Raw genomic sequence first — 15,670 nt, forward strand, 5'->3', positions numbered from 1 at the left:
CGGGACCTTCCTGCTGAGGGTTCGCCTCCTCGCTCTCACTCACCATCCCATCACCTGCTGTGACAGAGAGAGAATCCAGACAGGAGCCACTCCCTGTGCCAGGGGGAAGGGAACCTCAGAGATGGGAACAGGAAAGGGGGAAAAAACCCAAATAACTTCTGAGGAGATTGTAGAATCAGTACTGGCTCTACCCTCAAACCTTCCCAACAGGAGAGAAAGGAGGTGATCATTTCTGTCTCCTCACCCCATTTCAATACTGATGTGGAGAGGGGCTAACAGGTCAGACAGGACTGGTGAAAACTCATGACTAACATCTGTCATGAAGATAGAGAAATTGGTTTGTGAGTCAGTTTAGCTGATTTCTCACCTGTGTGGGCATCTCTCAAGATCTCCCTTTCCTCATAGCCCTGGAGATCAGGGACCCATGGCTTCTCCCCTTCTTCCAGCCAGGAGATTGTGTCAGGTTGGGAATTCAGGATTTCTGTTTGGGGACACAAGGAAACAAGTGTTGATCTTGTTCATTGAGGTCAGTGCTGTTACTACTTCCAGAGCCAGCATCTGAGTAACAAAACCCAGAGGGGATCCTTCTCCCTTCCCCCACCCTACTAGGCTATAAATCATACAAGATCCCATGATGCACTGGTGTGCCACTCTGCCTAAGGGTTCATCCACTCTGCCTAGGGAATGCCCTAGCATTCCCCTGGGGAGCTGAGCAGAGTTGCTACACTAGGATACAACTCTGTCACTGCCAGTTATTCCCTCTCCTCCTATTCCCCCCCGCCCCCAACACCTATATCCATATCCCTCCAGAACACAAGCCAGAGATATTACAGAGGGCTGGCAATCCAGAGGGTGAATGCACAGCACATTAGCCTTTGGGTATTGACTGGCCATGTGGACCCTGCTACCATGCATTGAAGGTGCAATGTAGAAAATCACTACACTCCTGCCTACAGTGCAGAGGCTCTTTGCCTCCACTCATGGGGCCACTAGCAGTAGGGACACTCATGGAGCCACTAGCAGTAGGGCACCATCCCCATACTGATCAATGGTCAGTCAACCCTTCCCCATCACCCAGGAGACCTGTTCTGCCATCGCAGAGTCCTGAGTCCCAGTGCAGTGCGTGGACCAAAGACCAGCCATCCTCTCTTTTCTACTGTTGCGACCTATCCCACAGAGTTCTCCTGGACCATAAAGTACCTCATGAACCCTCTCTCAGCCCCAGCCCCTCACATTGCAAGGAACCAGCATTTCACAGAGATCAGCCACAGTCAGGAAAGGACACTGAAGAGAGTCTAGAACATCTGGGGTGTCCTGCTAACACAGCTGGCCGAGGTAGAACAAGATGGAGGGGAAGCACATTTGGCCACTAGTGATTTAGGCAGAGTCAAGCATGAGACATTTGTCCATTCCGGAGATGGCAGCGGGGTCAGAGACAACATAGGATAGGACTTGCCCTGGGAAGTTTGTTCATCTTACCTTGGCTATGGGAAGAGTAGCAGCAGCATTATGACCCCATGAGACAGTCTCTCACACACAGGATCAGGGGACTAGTGGGGCTGATCCCCTTCAAATTTGGGGGACCAGTGAAGAACCCTGCAAAGAATCTGACCCCAATGCTTCAGACACATACACACTGTGGCAAGGCACCTTCTCGGTCTCCCCAGCCTCCGCTACTTTTAGCCCTTTTAGACAGGCTTTGGTAATATAGTCTCTCTTGGTGGCACAGGGGAAGTCCGTTCCGTCTCTCCACCAGTCTTTTTAGCTTATTTTTCTCTCTTATGGGAAGTGTAGCGAGGCAGGGTAGCTCCCCACCACCCTGGAGGAGGAAGAGCCCGTCCGGAGGCCGGAGTGAGCAGAGCTAGGGAGCTCTGAGCCCTCCCCTCAGAGGGTCAGGCAGCGACCCGGAAGTATAAAGGCCGGCCCTCAGAGCTCAGTAGGAGCCCAGCTGCCATAGAGAGCAGATGTCCCTAGGGGAACCTGAGACTGGGAAGCTCCTGCAGCCCGAGGTGGCCGCCTAGACTGGCTGGGCCTACCCTGTGCCCGCTATCCGGAGGAGTTGCTGGACCTGCCGACCAACCCCTGCCCCAATGAACCCATGCTCCTGGACACCCCAGAGGCCAACGCCAGGACCCAAGTAGGGCCCAAGGGGGAGTGTGGAAGTAGCCCGGGAGCAGCCGACCCGAGTCTGGCTGCAGCACTACCAGAGCCTATGTCAGTGTGTTGCGGCCAGGATCCCCACTGATTAGGCAGCGGATTTTCAGCTGCTGCTAGGGCCTCGGGCTGGGACGCAGTGGAGTGGTAGTGCCTGCGTCCCCCCTGCCACCCAACTCCGGGGTGGCAGACTCCCCCTCATCCTGGCCTGAGGAGGCCGGAGCCTATTACTGCTCAGCCCTGCCTGTGGGCCTGAGCACCCTGACTCAGCGTTTGTTGCCCTGCCCTGACCTAGGGCCAGACTAACCGCACGGCTACCGAGGGAGACTCCCCTGGCCGGACTAATCCCCCGGAACTATTGGTGTGTAGTGAGCCGGTGTAGCTCCCCACCGCCCCGGAGAGGGTCGAGCCCCAGTGAACTCATGTACAGGAAGGAATGCAGCCTCTCCTCCTGGTGAGGCTCGCTGTCTTGCTACTCCTAACCTACCGGCAGTAGGACTCCTTCTCTATCTTCTCCTCCCACTTCTTCTCCCAGGGGAGGGTTTAAAAAGGTCTCAGACAGCCCTTAGTTGGAATCAGCTGATCCAAATTAACCTCAGATAGCTCCCTCTCAGCTGATTCTAACTGATATTCTGGTAACCCCTTCTCAGCTGAACCTGATTGACCTGTAGTTATCCCCCAGCTGATAGGGAGGAGGGCCTTTTAACCCTCTGAGACTGATTTCTACTCCCACCCCTTGCAGCTGTCTGTCCTGAGTTTATCACATACTGCCCCCCTCAACACTACGGGGTTGGGCTACTTGGGTCGGCAAACAGTGTACCCTTGAAAGGCCATCCGCATTGCCATGCTTGATTCCGGACCTATGTTGTACTCTGAAGTGGAAGGGTTGTAGCGACAGGAACCACCTTGTCACTCTTGCATTTCTCTCTTTGTTTTGGTGCATCCACTTCAGAGGGGCATGGTCCGTGACGAGGGTAAACCTCTGTCTGAGTAGGTAGTAGGGAAGGCTTTCTACAGCCCACTTTACTGCTAGGCATTCCTTCTCTACTACGGCATATTTACGTTCCCTGGGCAGGAGTTTCCTACTGAGGAACAGGACTGGGTGTTCTTTGTCTCCAACCTTGTGTGAGAGAACTTCTCCCAACCCAACCTCAGAGGCATCGGTTTGCAAGATAAACTTTTTCTCCCAGTCTGGAGCTACCAGCACTGGGTCGGTGCAGAGGGTGGTCTGCAGATCTGCAAAAGCCTCCTCAGCCACCCTAGACCATCTTACTATGTCTGGGCCACGGGCTTTTGTTAGATCTGTTAATGGGCATGCCCTGGTGGCAAAGTGGGGGATGAACCGCCTGTAGTATCCAACCAGCCCCAGGAACGCTCTGATCTGTTTCTTCCGGACTGGTTGGGGCCAATTCTGTATTGTCTCTAACTTGTTGAGTTGGGGCTTCACCACGCCCCTCCCCACTATATACCCAAGGTATATAGCCCAATTGCGCATTTGGAGGGATTTGCAGTCAGCCCCGCCTTCCTCAGGGTGTCCAGGACTGCTTCCACCTTCCCCAAGTGTGTCTCCCAGTCTGGGCTATGTATAATGATGTCATCGAGATAGGAGGCCGCATACTTGCCATGTGGACGCAACAGTTTGTCCATGAGCCATTGGAAAGTTGCAGGAGCCCCATGTAAACCAAAAGAGAGGACAGTGTACTGATACAGTTCCTCTGGTGTTGAAAAGGCTGTCTTCTCTTTGTCAGCCTTGGCCAAGGGAATTTGCCAATAACCCTTGGTCAGGTCACGGGTGGACAAAAATCGTGCTTTTCCCAGTCAGTTGATTAGCTGGGTATAGGGTACCCATCAAATTGGGACACTTCATTCAGTTTCCGGAAGTCATTGCAGAACCTCATACTGCCATCCGGCTTAGGTACTAGGACCACTGGGCTTGACCATTGGCTATGAGACTCTTCAATGACTCCTAACTTCAACATTTTCCTGACTTCTGTCTTGATCTCTTCTCTTTTTGCCTCTGGGATCCGGTATGGTTTGACATTCACCTTCACTCCAGGCTCTGTGAGGATGTGATGGTGAACCTCAGTAGTCCTGCCTGGCTTTTCTGAGAACACGTCCTGGTTGCGTTTGATCATGTTGATCACTTCAATTTATTGGTCAGGGGTCAATTCCAGGGATATTCTCACTTGGCCAGGCTGGTTGCTTTCGGGATGAGGTGACCCTAGAGTGACCACATGAGCTTCTCTGTCTTGACAAGGTTTCAACAGGTTTATATGATAGATTTGTTCCCACTTCCGGCGACCAGGCTGTCGGACCTTGTAATCGACCTCTCCAATGGCTTCTATCATCTCGTATGGCCCCTGCCATCTGGCCAGGAGCTTGCTCTCCACTGTGGGTATGAGCACCATTACCCAATCTCTCACCTGGAATTTTCGGATCGTAGCTTGGCGATTGTAGTATGTCTGTTGGGCCCCTTGCGCCGTCTCCATGTGTTCCCGCACTATGGGGGTGACTTGGGCTATCCTGTCTTTCATCTGCAACACATGGTCGATGGCATTTCTCCCTGGGTTCAGCTGTTCTTCCCAACCCTCTTTGGCAATGTCCAGTATGCCACAGGGGAGGTGATCGTATAAACAGCTCGAATGGAGAAAATCCAGTTGAAGTCTGAGGAACCTCCCTTATAGCAAACATTAGGTACGGTAGCAGGGTGTCCCAGTTCTTCCCGTCCCGGCTCACTACCTTTCGTATCATGTTCTTTAATGTTCTATTAAAACATTTGACGAGGCCATCGGTCTGCGGATGGTAGACTAATGTCCTTAGGGTCTGTATGTGGAGCATTGCACATAAATCCTTCATTAATTTAGATACAAAGGGAGTTCCTGGATCCATCAGGATCTCTTTGGGTATTCCCACTCTAGCAAAAATTTGGATTAATTCTTTAGCTATGGTCTTGGACATAGTGTTCCGTAGGGGAACGGCCTCGGGGTATCGGGTGGCATAATCTAGCACCACCAGTATGTGCTGATGGCCTTGGGCTGATTTCTCTAGTGGCCCTACTAGATCCATAGCTATTCGCTCAAATTGGACTTCAATAATCGGTAGAGGCACCAAAGGTACCCTTAAGCGTGGTCAGGGGCCATGTAATTGGCATTCCGGACAGGAGGCACAAGATCGTCGGACCGCTGCATATATTCCAGGCCAAAAAAACCTCTGCAGAATTTGATTCAGGGTTTTATCTACCCCTATATGCCCCCCAAACAGATGGCTGTGGGCTAGCTCCATCATACCCCTCTGATGCTTCTGTGGTACTAAGAGCTGTTCCACGACTTGCTCTTGGACCTGGACTACTCTGTATTGCAGATCCTTCTTTATCATATAATATGGCCATGGGACCTTGGCTCTTCCTTCCACAGGGACCCCATTCACCTCAACTAGTTCTTTTCAAATATTGTTATATATCGGATCATTGGCCTGATCCTGTCCAAAATTCTCCCGTGAAGGTCCAATTTGCCCAAACTCAGGGGGTTCTATTTCGCTCTCCCTCTTGAGGGAGGTCTCTGGGGAACTGGGCCCAGCTGCTGGTTCATCGACCCCCTGCCTAATCCCCTTGTCAGTCGGGCCAACTCTTTCCCCTACGAGTATAGGCTTCTGGTTCTGGGCCAAGACTCTCATTCCCCTCCTCTTATCTGCCCTCCTTTCTCGCCAAGTCTTTTGGGTCTTACCAGAGGGCGAGAATAAATCCTGGGCAAATTCATGGAAGACCAGAGGGGTGCTACCTATCAAGTTCATCCCATTGCTCTCCGGGTTATTACTTTCTTCTGACTCCTCTCCAGGAAGTAGACCGCCAAACCCTGGGAAGTCTCGTCCTATAAGGACTGGATAGGAGAGTTTTGGGACCACCCCCACTGTCACCTTAGTTTCCCAGAACCTCTATTTTTACGGGGATGGTTGGGTAGTAATTGACATCCCCACGGACACAGGATATTCCTGTGCGCTTGGCCCGGGATAGTTGATCTTGCTCGACCAACTTTCCCAAGACCAGCGTTGTTGCGTTGCAGTGCCTCTCAGGCGGGCACTGGACAGAACCCAGCAATCAATGTGATTGGTAGTAAAGTCATTTATTTCTCTCCAGCATGCTCTTATATACAATTATGGCAAGCAATCAAGCAGTTGCTAATTGGTTAATAAAATACACACAGCCACAGCTGTAACTTCATAGGGTAATTATCCTCCTGTACAACTTTCTAATTTATTATCCTGTTTACTGCCTACTTGGCAGCTGAGAACCAACCCAAGGCCACTTAGCCTCTAACATACCCAAACATAACCATGTGCCAAATTCCCACACAGCGTGACTGCACTTCCTGAGTCTACTAATGCGGTGGTCTTTATACCATTCATTTTAACTGGCCTAGTATATCTATGAGGGACCATCATAACCCCTACTAGATTTATTAAGTCACATGGTTCTTCTGTTAGTCTATAAGGTGCCACAGGATTCTTTGATGGTTCTTCTAGATCTCCCAGGTCACATTGCATGGGATCTTCTAGGTTTGGGCACTGGGCAGCTATATGCCCTATCTCTCCACATGCATAACATCAGTACCCTGCTCGGGGCAGCCCTCTATTTTTCGGGCTGTTAGGCCTTACCCCCTGAGTCTTTCTCCCCCAGTCCCCAAGTCCCTCCGAGGTCTCCGGCCACTCTTTGGTCTCCTTCCTCCCCTCCATAGGTCTGCCCGGAGCTCCAGCAATTCAGACCCTTGGTACAGCGATCTGCCTCCTCCTATTCTGGTGCCTTCCTTCCCCGGTGGTCCGAGAAAGTTCTTGGGCTGCTAGGTGTCTCTCTACAAGGGCAACTAGCTCATCATAGGAGGAGGGATCATTTTGACTAACCCATCCTCGTATGTCCGGTTGTAGCCCTCTCATGTACCTGTCCAAAACTATGATTTCCACGATTTCCTCTGGGCCGTGGGTCTTGGGGCGCAGCCACTTCCTGGCTAGGTGGATCAGGTCAAACAGCTGGGACCTTGGTGCTTTGTTGTCTCAGTATTTCCACTCGTGGAACTGCTGTGCCCTTATAGCTGTCATCATGCCAGACCTTGCCAGGATCTCCGCCTTTAGCTGGGAGTAATCTGAAGCTGCTTCTGTTGTCATGTCAAAATATGCTTTCTGTACCTCCCTACACAGAAAAGGAGACAGGATACTGGCCCACTGGTCTTGGGGCCAAGCCTCCCACTGGGCCGTTCTTGCGAATGTGAGGAAATATGCCTCTACGTCATCATCCATCGTCATCTTCTGTAAGTAGTTGCTTGCCCACAGGGGCCGAGACCCATGGGAGCCATGCGTTAGAGTGGTCAGGGCCTTTAGCTGGTTCACAGCCTCATGCAGGGTGGCTCAATCCTGAGCCGCCTGGCTCATCAGTAGTTGATGTGTCTCCTGCTGTATTCGCACTGACTCCTGCTGGGTAGCTATCTGCACCCAGGTAGCCTCTTGTTGGGCCGCGGTGGCCTGCACCAACGCCTTCACTACATCCTCCTTTTTTTTTTTTAATATATAGGGGGTGATTTACCCTGCCCTGAGATGGTTTGCCACAAAGTCTCACTCACACATCCCACTCCTAATACCATGTGTGGCAAGGCACCTTCTCAGTTTCCCCAGCCTCCGCTGCTTTTAGCCCTGGTGAGACAGGCTTGGGTAACATAGTCCCTCTTGGTGGTACAGGGGAAGTCTGTTCCTTCTCTCCACCAGTCTTTTTAGCTTATTTTTCTCCCTTATGGGAGAGAACCTCCTCCTGGTGAGGCTCGCTGTCTTGCTACTCCTAACCTACTGGCAGCAGGACTCCTTCTCTCTCTTCTCCTCCCCCTTCTTCCCCCAGGGGCAGGGCCGGCTCCAGACCCCAGCGCGCCAAGCACGCACTTGGGGCGGCGTCCCGCGGGAGGGCGGCAGGCGGCTCCGGTGGACCTCCCGCAGGCGTGCCTGCGGACGGTCCACTGGTCCCGCGGCTCCGGTGGAGCATCCGCAGGCACACCTGCGGGAGGTCCACCGCAGCCGCGGGACCGGCGACCGCCAGAGTGCCCCCCGCGGCATGCTGCCCTGCTTGGGGCAGCGGAAATCCTAGAGCCGCCCCTGCCCAGGGGAGGGTTTAAAAAGGTCTCAGGCAGCCCTTAGTTGGAATCAGCTGATCCAAATTAACCTCAGGTAGCTCCCTCTCAGCTGATTCTAACTGAATCTCTGGTAACCCCTTCTCAGCTGAACCTGATTGACCTGTAGTTATCCCCCAGTTGATAGGGAGGAGGGCCTTTTAACCCTCTGAGACTGATTTCTACCCCCCCTCTCCCCGCAGATGTCTGTCCTGAGTTTATCACAACACACACAAACACACACAGCTTCCAACACCTGACGGAACAGGAATCCTTACCCAGCGAGTTCACAGTCTCATAATTCTCCTGCATCACACCTCTGTAGAGGGCTCTCTGACCCTGGTCCAGCAGAGCCCATTCCTCCTTGGAGAAATACACAGCCACCTCCTCGAAGGTCACTGGCTCCGCTGCAGACATGGCCCTTCCCTGTTCCTCAGAAGTGTGGGATAAACTGGACTGGGACACGATTCTGCAGCCTGTCAGCAGGAAGTAGGAAATTTGAGGCAGTTTCAGAAGGGGCTTCAGTCTATTTCACATCTTGTTTCCCCCTGGGTTCTTTCCCTGCAGACAGACACTCTAGATTCTGCAATGCTGGGGAAATGCTTTAGCCCAAGATTTTCAGAACTGGCAACAAGAATTAGTTCCCAAATCCACAGTCAGGTCTTTCAATCAGTGGCCTGTGCTTCCAAAATGCTGAGCCTGCAACGCTGGGGTTCAGTTCTGAGTGCCCAGCACTGCTCATCATCAGGCCATTTATTCTAGTGCCTGAATATGGATTTACAAAATTAACTTTAGGCTCCTGTACTTACAGATCTTGGCCTAATAATTTAATTACAGTGCAGACACCGCCCCTGCCACTAAGAATAAACCCACAGAGACATTATTAAATCCTTGGTAACAGAGATTAAATGAAGTCAATGGGACCACTCACATGGCCAATGACAAATAATTCATGGGATCAGATGTGAAGTGAGTAAACAAATCTTATCAAATGGAATCAGTGTGCACACACAGCAGAGACTTAGTGAACCCCTGTAACACAGCTACATCAAAACAGGTTTTTCCAGACTACAGAGAGGAATGTGTCTGACCAAGGAATTCCATCTCTTTGCTATGCAGTTTCTAGCCAAAACACAATGTGCTAGAGCTGCTGAAAATTTAATTCTAATCCCCCGCAAAAAAACACACACACACCATCTAGTGTCTTCTCAAAAACAGACTGAGTGATTCTTCTTCAAAGTTCCTAAAATAAATTCACTGAGGATAGAGACCTGTCACCCTAGAGATGAACACAGGAATTGCCAGACTGGATCAGACCTGAGGTCCACCTAGTAACTTTGGCCCAGATCCACCAAGGGTTTTAGGTGATGCTGCAATCCACAAATGGTGGATTGGTGATGCTGCAATCCACAAATGCCCTGATGGGCTGCCACCTAACCCTGTAGGCATCTAAACATACTTGGTGCCTAAACTTTTGCTGTAGAAGTTCCCTCATCCCTAAAGTTCTCCCTCTGAGCATGCTGATGGCTACCTCACTCTAGGAGTCTGGACACCCATCTCATGACTAATCCGCCATATGACCCACAAACTGGGAGAATATAGAAATTCTTTCACTTGGCTCATAGCAGGGGCCAGGTCTATGTGAAGTGAAGTGAAGGGGAGGAGAGGAAAGGAGCAGGCACTCCCGTATAACCTTCTCACCAGTGGTTAAGGCTCTCACTCAGCATGGAGGAGACCTCAGTCCACTTCTCCCACCTGCCTGATCTCTGCCATCTCACTGGTAGGTGCCCTCACCACTAGACCAGAGTGTGACTCCTATTTGCTTGTGGGCCCAATATTTAATTACTTGTGCAAAGGGGAACAACTTCAGCAGGACAGATTCACTAACAGACCATCCCATAGCCTAGCTGTTAGGACACCCACCTAAGAGGTGACAGATCCCTGGTCAGACCCCTTTGCTTCATCAGGAAAAGGGGAGATTGAAGTGGGGGCTCCCACATCCCAGGGGAGTCCCCTATCCACTGGGGTGAGGAGAGCTCCTGCTCCTCTGCCTGCCCCTGGCCACTCTGTACGGAGTTCAGCAGGTGCTGAACTGATTCTCACAAGAAACACTTCAGGCACCAAACTGCCTGTTTGGAGGAGAGGGGTCCTGGCTGGAGTTCACAAGCAGAGACGGGTGCCTCCCAGGGTGGGCTTAGAACAGACCCGTCGTTAGCATCTCCCACTGGTTGCCGTCAGCAGCTCCCCCCACCCAGCCGCCTTTTGTGGATCCCATTGTTAGATCCCTCTCTCTGCCCAGTCACTGTACAGGCAGCCTGGGCACCTAATTAAGGCTTTGTGACCCACAGTGTTCTTCCTGTGACTTCCTAGGTGAACAAACGTTCCCAGGAAAGTCAGTCTGCCCCTGACTTTACTGCAGTAAATGGATCTGGGCAGGGCTGGGAGCCGGGAACCTCCCTCCCCACTGATCGCTCCTGATGCCCCTGCCAGTCTCTACCCCTGTCTCCCTCCCGACCCCTCTGCCCTCCCCTCGGGCTGGGAGACTCGGTCCCTCCCTGGCCCGGGGTCGTTCGCTCTCCCGGAGCTGGCTCGGTTCCTGCAGGCGCTCAGGGGGGCAGAGCGGGGCGGGGGGTCAGAGAGCAGCTCTGGGACTCGCAGACCCCCGCCCCCCGGGAGCAGACCTGGGGCGAGGAGGGGCCGTTGGTGCAGAGTCACTTTCCTGTCCGGCCCCCGGGTCTCTCCCCTCACCTGCAGGCTCCGGCTCAGGGACTGGTGTCGGCAGAGCCCGGGGCTGCCCCAGGGGCCGGTTCCAGCCCCCAGAAAAAGTCCCCCAGGCTGGGTACAGAGGGGCGCTAGGGAAGGGCTCTCCCCGCACACACCGCGCTGGGGAGCAGCAGCGGCTCAGCCCGGGCTCCCGGCTCACAATAGAGGCGGCAGCAGCGTCTGACCCGGGAACTTCAGCCCCGGATCTGCGGAGCAGTAACAGCTGCTGAAGCCGCTGCCCTCGCTACCGCCAGACTCCCGCAATCAAAGTGTGTTACAGCCTGGAGGCAGAGGCAGAAGGGGAAATCCAAAGGGAGGGATGCCAGAATGCGAGCAGGGGCAGGAGAAGAAGAAAAGCAACGGGGTGCAGAAGATGTGGTGAAGGAAGGGGAAATGGTGAAGATGTGGTGAAGGAAGGGGAAATGCGCTCAGAACCCCTCCCTAGGTGGCATTAAAGGTGCTGTGTCACACAGGCACACACTATCCAGAACAATTCATAATTTCCATTTGTGTTTTAGATGTTCAAAGAATTTCTTATCCATTTTATTAGCCGTAACAGGCAGAGGCATGTAACCTCATAGCTGCTCACAGATTTATCTTATTGCCAAATTGGACTCCCTTTCTTGTAGCTTTACTCCTTTTAATGGCTGTTTTTTGAAAATCTTTTGTTCCTAGCAGTCCAAAATTATTTTGGTTAACATTATACAGACAGATGGCATTGTGCTACTTCCTTTACATTTTAAAAAGCAAATCATCTTGGGAAATATTAAGTGACCGTAGTGTCTTAAGCAACCCATCTTATACTTTATTAATAGCTTACTATATTACTATATTAATTGATGTTAATAGCTTAAGCAAACCATCTTACTTTTCTAGTCTATCACTTCCTGGGTTTTCTTATGATTTTGTAACTTGCAGTTTTTATTTCTACATTTTCAGTATTTTTATCCTATTGCACAAATGTATTCTTTGTGATCAGATGTTATTAAGACTTATAGATCTCAGGGGCTGCTATCAAAACGTCTGCAGTTTAATTTGATGCACCAATGAGCACTGCTTTCCTCAATTGCTGTTTTGCCCATCTATCCAGTGCCTCAGTGCTTTGACATGTCATCACTTGTGCATAGAAATGACTTCCCAAATTTCCATTAGGAGTACTTTCTTCTGTGAAATCCATCTGAAAGGCCACATTCTACAGTATTTTACTAAATTTATTTACAGTATTAGACAACCCCAAGAATTCCAAAATAATCATTCATGCACTAAAAATATGATATTTTAAAAAAGAAATACATTTGGGTTCTATTTGTTTACATTTTTGCATCTATAGGATATATTAGCTTCATATTGCCCAGCTTTTTTCCTTAACCAGGAAGGCTAGAGTCCTTTTAATGAAAGCTGCAATTATCAATGAATCCCTTGATTCCAGCAGCTTGTGCCTTCAGATAAATACCAAACATTGTCATTGCCATGATAAGATCAGGAGAGTTGGCAACACAGGATATATGTATTTGACTACCTAGAACAGGGGTCGGCAACCTTTCAGAAGCGGTGTGCCAAGTCTTCATTTATTAACTCTAATTTAAGGTTTTGCGTGCCGGTAATACATTTTAACATTTTTAGAAGGTCTCTTTCTAAAAGTCTATAATATATAACTAAACTATTGTTGTATGTAAAGTAAATAAGGTTTTTAAAATATTTAAGAAGCTTCATTTAAAATTAAATTAAAATGCAGAGCCCCTCGGACCAGTGGCCAGGACCCAGGCAGTGTGAGTGCCATAGGTTGCCTACCCTGACCTAGAAACACACAGCATTGGTATGAATAGGAATACTGGTACTACATCAAATGAAAGGCTTGTTTAAATTATTTCTAAATAGAGGCCTTCATTTGCAAACAATGATTGGGTGCTACTTCTCCCAAAGAATGATTTAATACCATTTTGGATTTCTAAGTATATTGTGTCAACACTATTACCTATTACTGTTTGCCAAAAGCTAGGAATGGGTGACAAGGGATGGATCACTTGTTCTGTTCATTCCCTCTGGGGCACCTGGCATTGGCCACTGTCAGAAGACAGGATACTGGGCCAGATGGACCTTTGGTCTGACCCAGTATGGCTGCTCTTATGTTGACCAACCAAACTTGTAATCTCATCACAAAAAGATATCACGTTAGTTTGACAGGATTTATTTACCATAAACTCATGTTGATTTGCATTAATTACATTACCCTCCTTTAGTTCTTTATTAATTGAGTCTTTTATCAGCTGCTTCATTTTCTTGCCCAGGATCATAGTTAGGATGACAGATCTATAATTACCCAGGTCATCCTGTTTACCCCCTTTTAAAAATTGGTGCAACCTTGGCTGTCTGTCAGTCTTCTGGAACTTCCCCAGTGCTCCAAGACTTATTGAAAATCAACATTAAAAGTCCAACAAGCTTCTCGGCCATCTCATCTAAAACTCTTGGGTGCAAGTTACCTGGACCTGCTGATTTTAAAATGTATCTCTTTAGTAGCTTCTGTTTAACATCCTCCAGAGATACTAGTGGAATGAAAAATGTGTTGTCACCACCATATGATTTTTTCCCCCTCAAATACAGAACAGAAATATTTATTGAACATATCTGCTTTTTCTACATTATTATTGATAATTCTACCATTTCCATCTAGTAATGCACCAATACCTTTCTCATGATTCTTTTTGTTTCTAATATATTTTTAAAAAAACTCCTTCTTGACTCTAATGACTTTAGATTTCTCCTTGTGTCCCTTGGCTTCCTTTTTTTTTTTTTTTAAAGAATTCCTAACTTCTGCTTTATATGTATGACTATCAACTTCCTCTTTCCTCCATTTCTTGTTTATCTATCTAGCTATAATTTTTTGAAGCTGCCTTCACATCCCCGTTAAACCAAGTTGTTTTTTTTAACCTGTGTGGCCTTCTGCCTTGATTGCAGGATTGTAGCTTTTTTGGCACCTAGTAAGATGTTTTTAAATGATTTGCAAATATCATTCACATTTTTCTGATTACATTCTTAATTGACCCAGAGCAAGTAATTAATTCCTGGGGGAGCAAACAGTTGTGCATATCTCTCTCTCACTGTTAAAGAGGGTGGACAGTCTATGAGTTTACCCTGCATAAACTTTATACAGAGTAAAATGGATTTATTTAGGGTTTGGAGCCCATTGGGAACTGGCTATCTGGGTGCTAGAGACAGGAGCGTTCTTATGTTCTTAACTTTATTGGGGGGGGGAGGAGACCCCACCAGAGTCACTAGGCTGACACAAATGGTTGCTGTGAATTCCTGCTCCCTGTGTCATTCACACAACTGCTCTTTGCCACAGGCTGGGGCCTGTGGGTGAATCCAATGGCTGCCGTGCTTTGGCAGCTGCTCAGGTGTCCAGAACTGTTTCTGGGCTCCCACCTCTGCTTACCAGTGTCTAGACAACTGGAATCTCTGGTGACTTTTACCCACATGAAGCAATTACACCTCTTAGCTCAGCTTTCCAGGTGCAAGGAGACCAGTAGCCTTAGGACCGCAGCAGAGTCTCTATCACCCAAAGAGCTATTCCCAGTGACAAACATAAGTTTCCATCAGGATGATGTCCAAGCTTTGCCCAGTTGCAGTCTCAAAAGGGTACTCTCAAATATATGGACCCCAAGCAGAAAACTTAGTCAAATTATACCCCAATGTCCCCAAACTAGCTGCAGTTAATATGCAAATGAAGCACCGCCTCACTCAGTCCACTGCCCTTGATCTCCAGCAGATGCCAGCAGAGAGCTCACTCAGTTACCTCCCTTCTCTTATAGGCTTTAGGCCACAGGACTTAAACATGTGTGAGAAGCCATTGAGCCTGTTCTCCATTATGATGTGGTGGTCTGTAGCAGACACCAACTAGTACCCCATCTTGTGCTTGATCTGCTCGGACACTGATCCATAAACATTCAACATCATTTTCTTCTGAGTTATCAGTGACTTGGAACAAGTAATGTTATTTTTGACATAGGATGCCAAGTCGTTCCTCTCCCCCCCCCCACTTTTTGCCAACTTGCTCCTTCCCAGAGAGGTTATAATAATTGATTGTAACATTCCAACAGTGCAAATTATCTCACCAGGTTTCAATAACACCAACTAGATCAAAGTTATACTCATAAATGAGTAATTCTAATTCTTCTTAGTTTGTTACCCAGGCTCCTAGCATTGGTATACAGGCAATATGAGTGACTTGCCCCCCTCCTCCCACCCTTGTAAGTCTTTTATGTGAGGTCATGGAAAAACTTTAAAGCATTTTAAATTTAAAGGAATTAACAGATGCTTCCTACCCCACCCCATATTCAGAATTTTTTATTCCCTTTCCTTTACTTACTTAGAGGTGGTCTATATGGGGAATTTTTTTTCAGATTAACTTGGGGGGTGGGGGGAACTTGGCATAAACTGCCTTGTGTTCACACACAAAATTCTCCCTGCCTCAATTTCTCTAACATTTTACTCCACATTAATTAATCCATTTTGGAAGAACTAGTTAATTCAGTCTGAGATTCATGTGGACATATCCCTAATTCAGAATAACTATTCTTCTTCTGACAGTTCTCCCCCTGCTATCCCACATTGCA

The 15,670-nt window shown here is 49.0% G+C and overlaps 1 protein-coding gene across 3 annotated transcripts in view; it reads right to left on the reverse strand.

Annotated features, from left to right (window-relative positions):
• The window catches only part of LOC123345414 (zinc finger protein 501-like), a 30,877-nt gene extending 19,723 nt beyond the window's left edge, over positions 1-11,154 (reverse strand). For all 3 annotated transcript variants that reach the window (XM_044982271.1, XM_044982268.1, XM_044982267.1), the window contains exons 1-3: positions 11,043-11,154; positions 8,573-8,770; positions 368-481 (exon numbers count right to left, since the gene is read on the reverse strand). In XM_044982271.1, the coding sequence (XP_044838206.1) occupies positions 368-481; positions 8,573-8,711 (253 nt within the window). In that variant the 5' untranslated portion in view covers positions 8,712-8,770; positions 11,043-11,154. The remainder of the gene's footprint in view (positions 1-367; positions 482-8,572; positions 8,771-11,042) is intronic.
• Positions 11,155-15,670: the final 4,516 nt, after the last annotated feature.

Source organism: Mauremys mutica, chromosome 12 (assembly GCF_020497125.1).
Source record: "Mauremys mutica isolate MM-2020 ecotype Southern chromosome 12, ASM2049712v1, whole genome shotgun sequence".
NCBI classification, from domain to species: Eukaryota; Metazoa; Chordata; order Testudines; family Geoemydidae; genus Mauremys; species Mauremys mutica.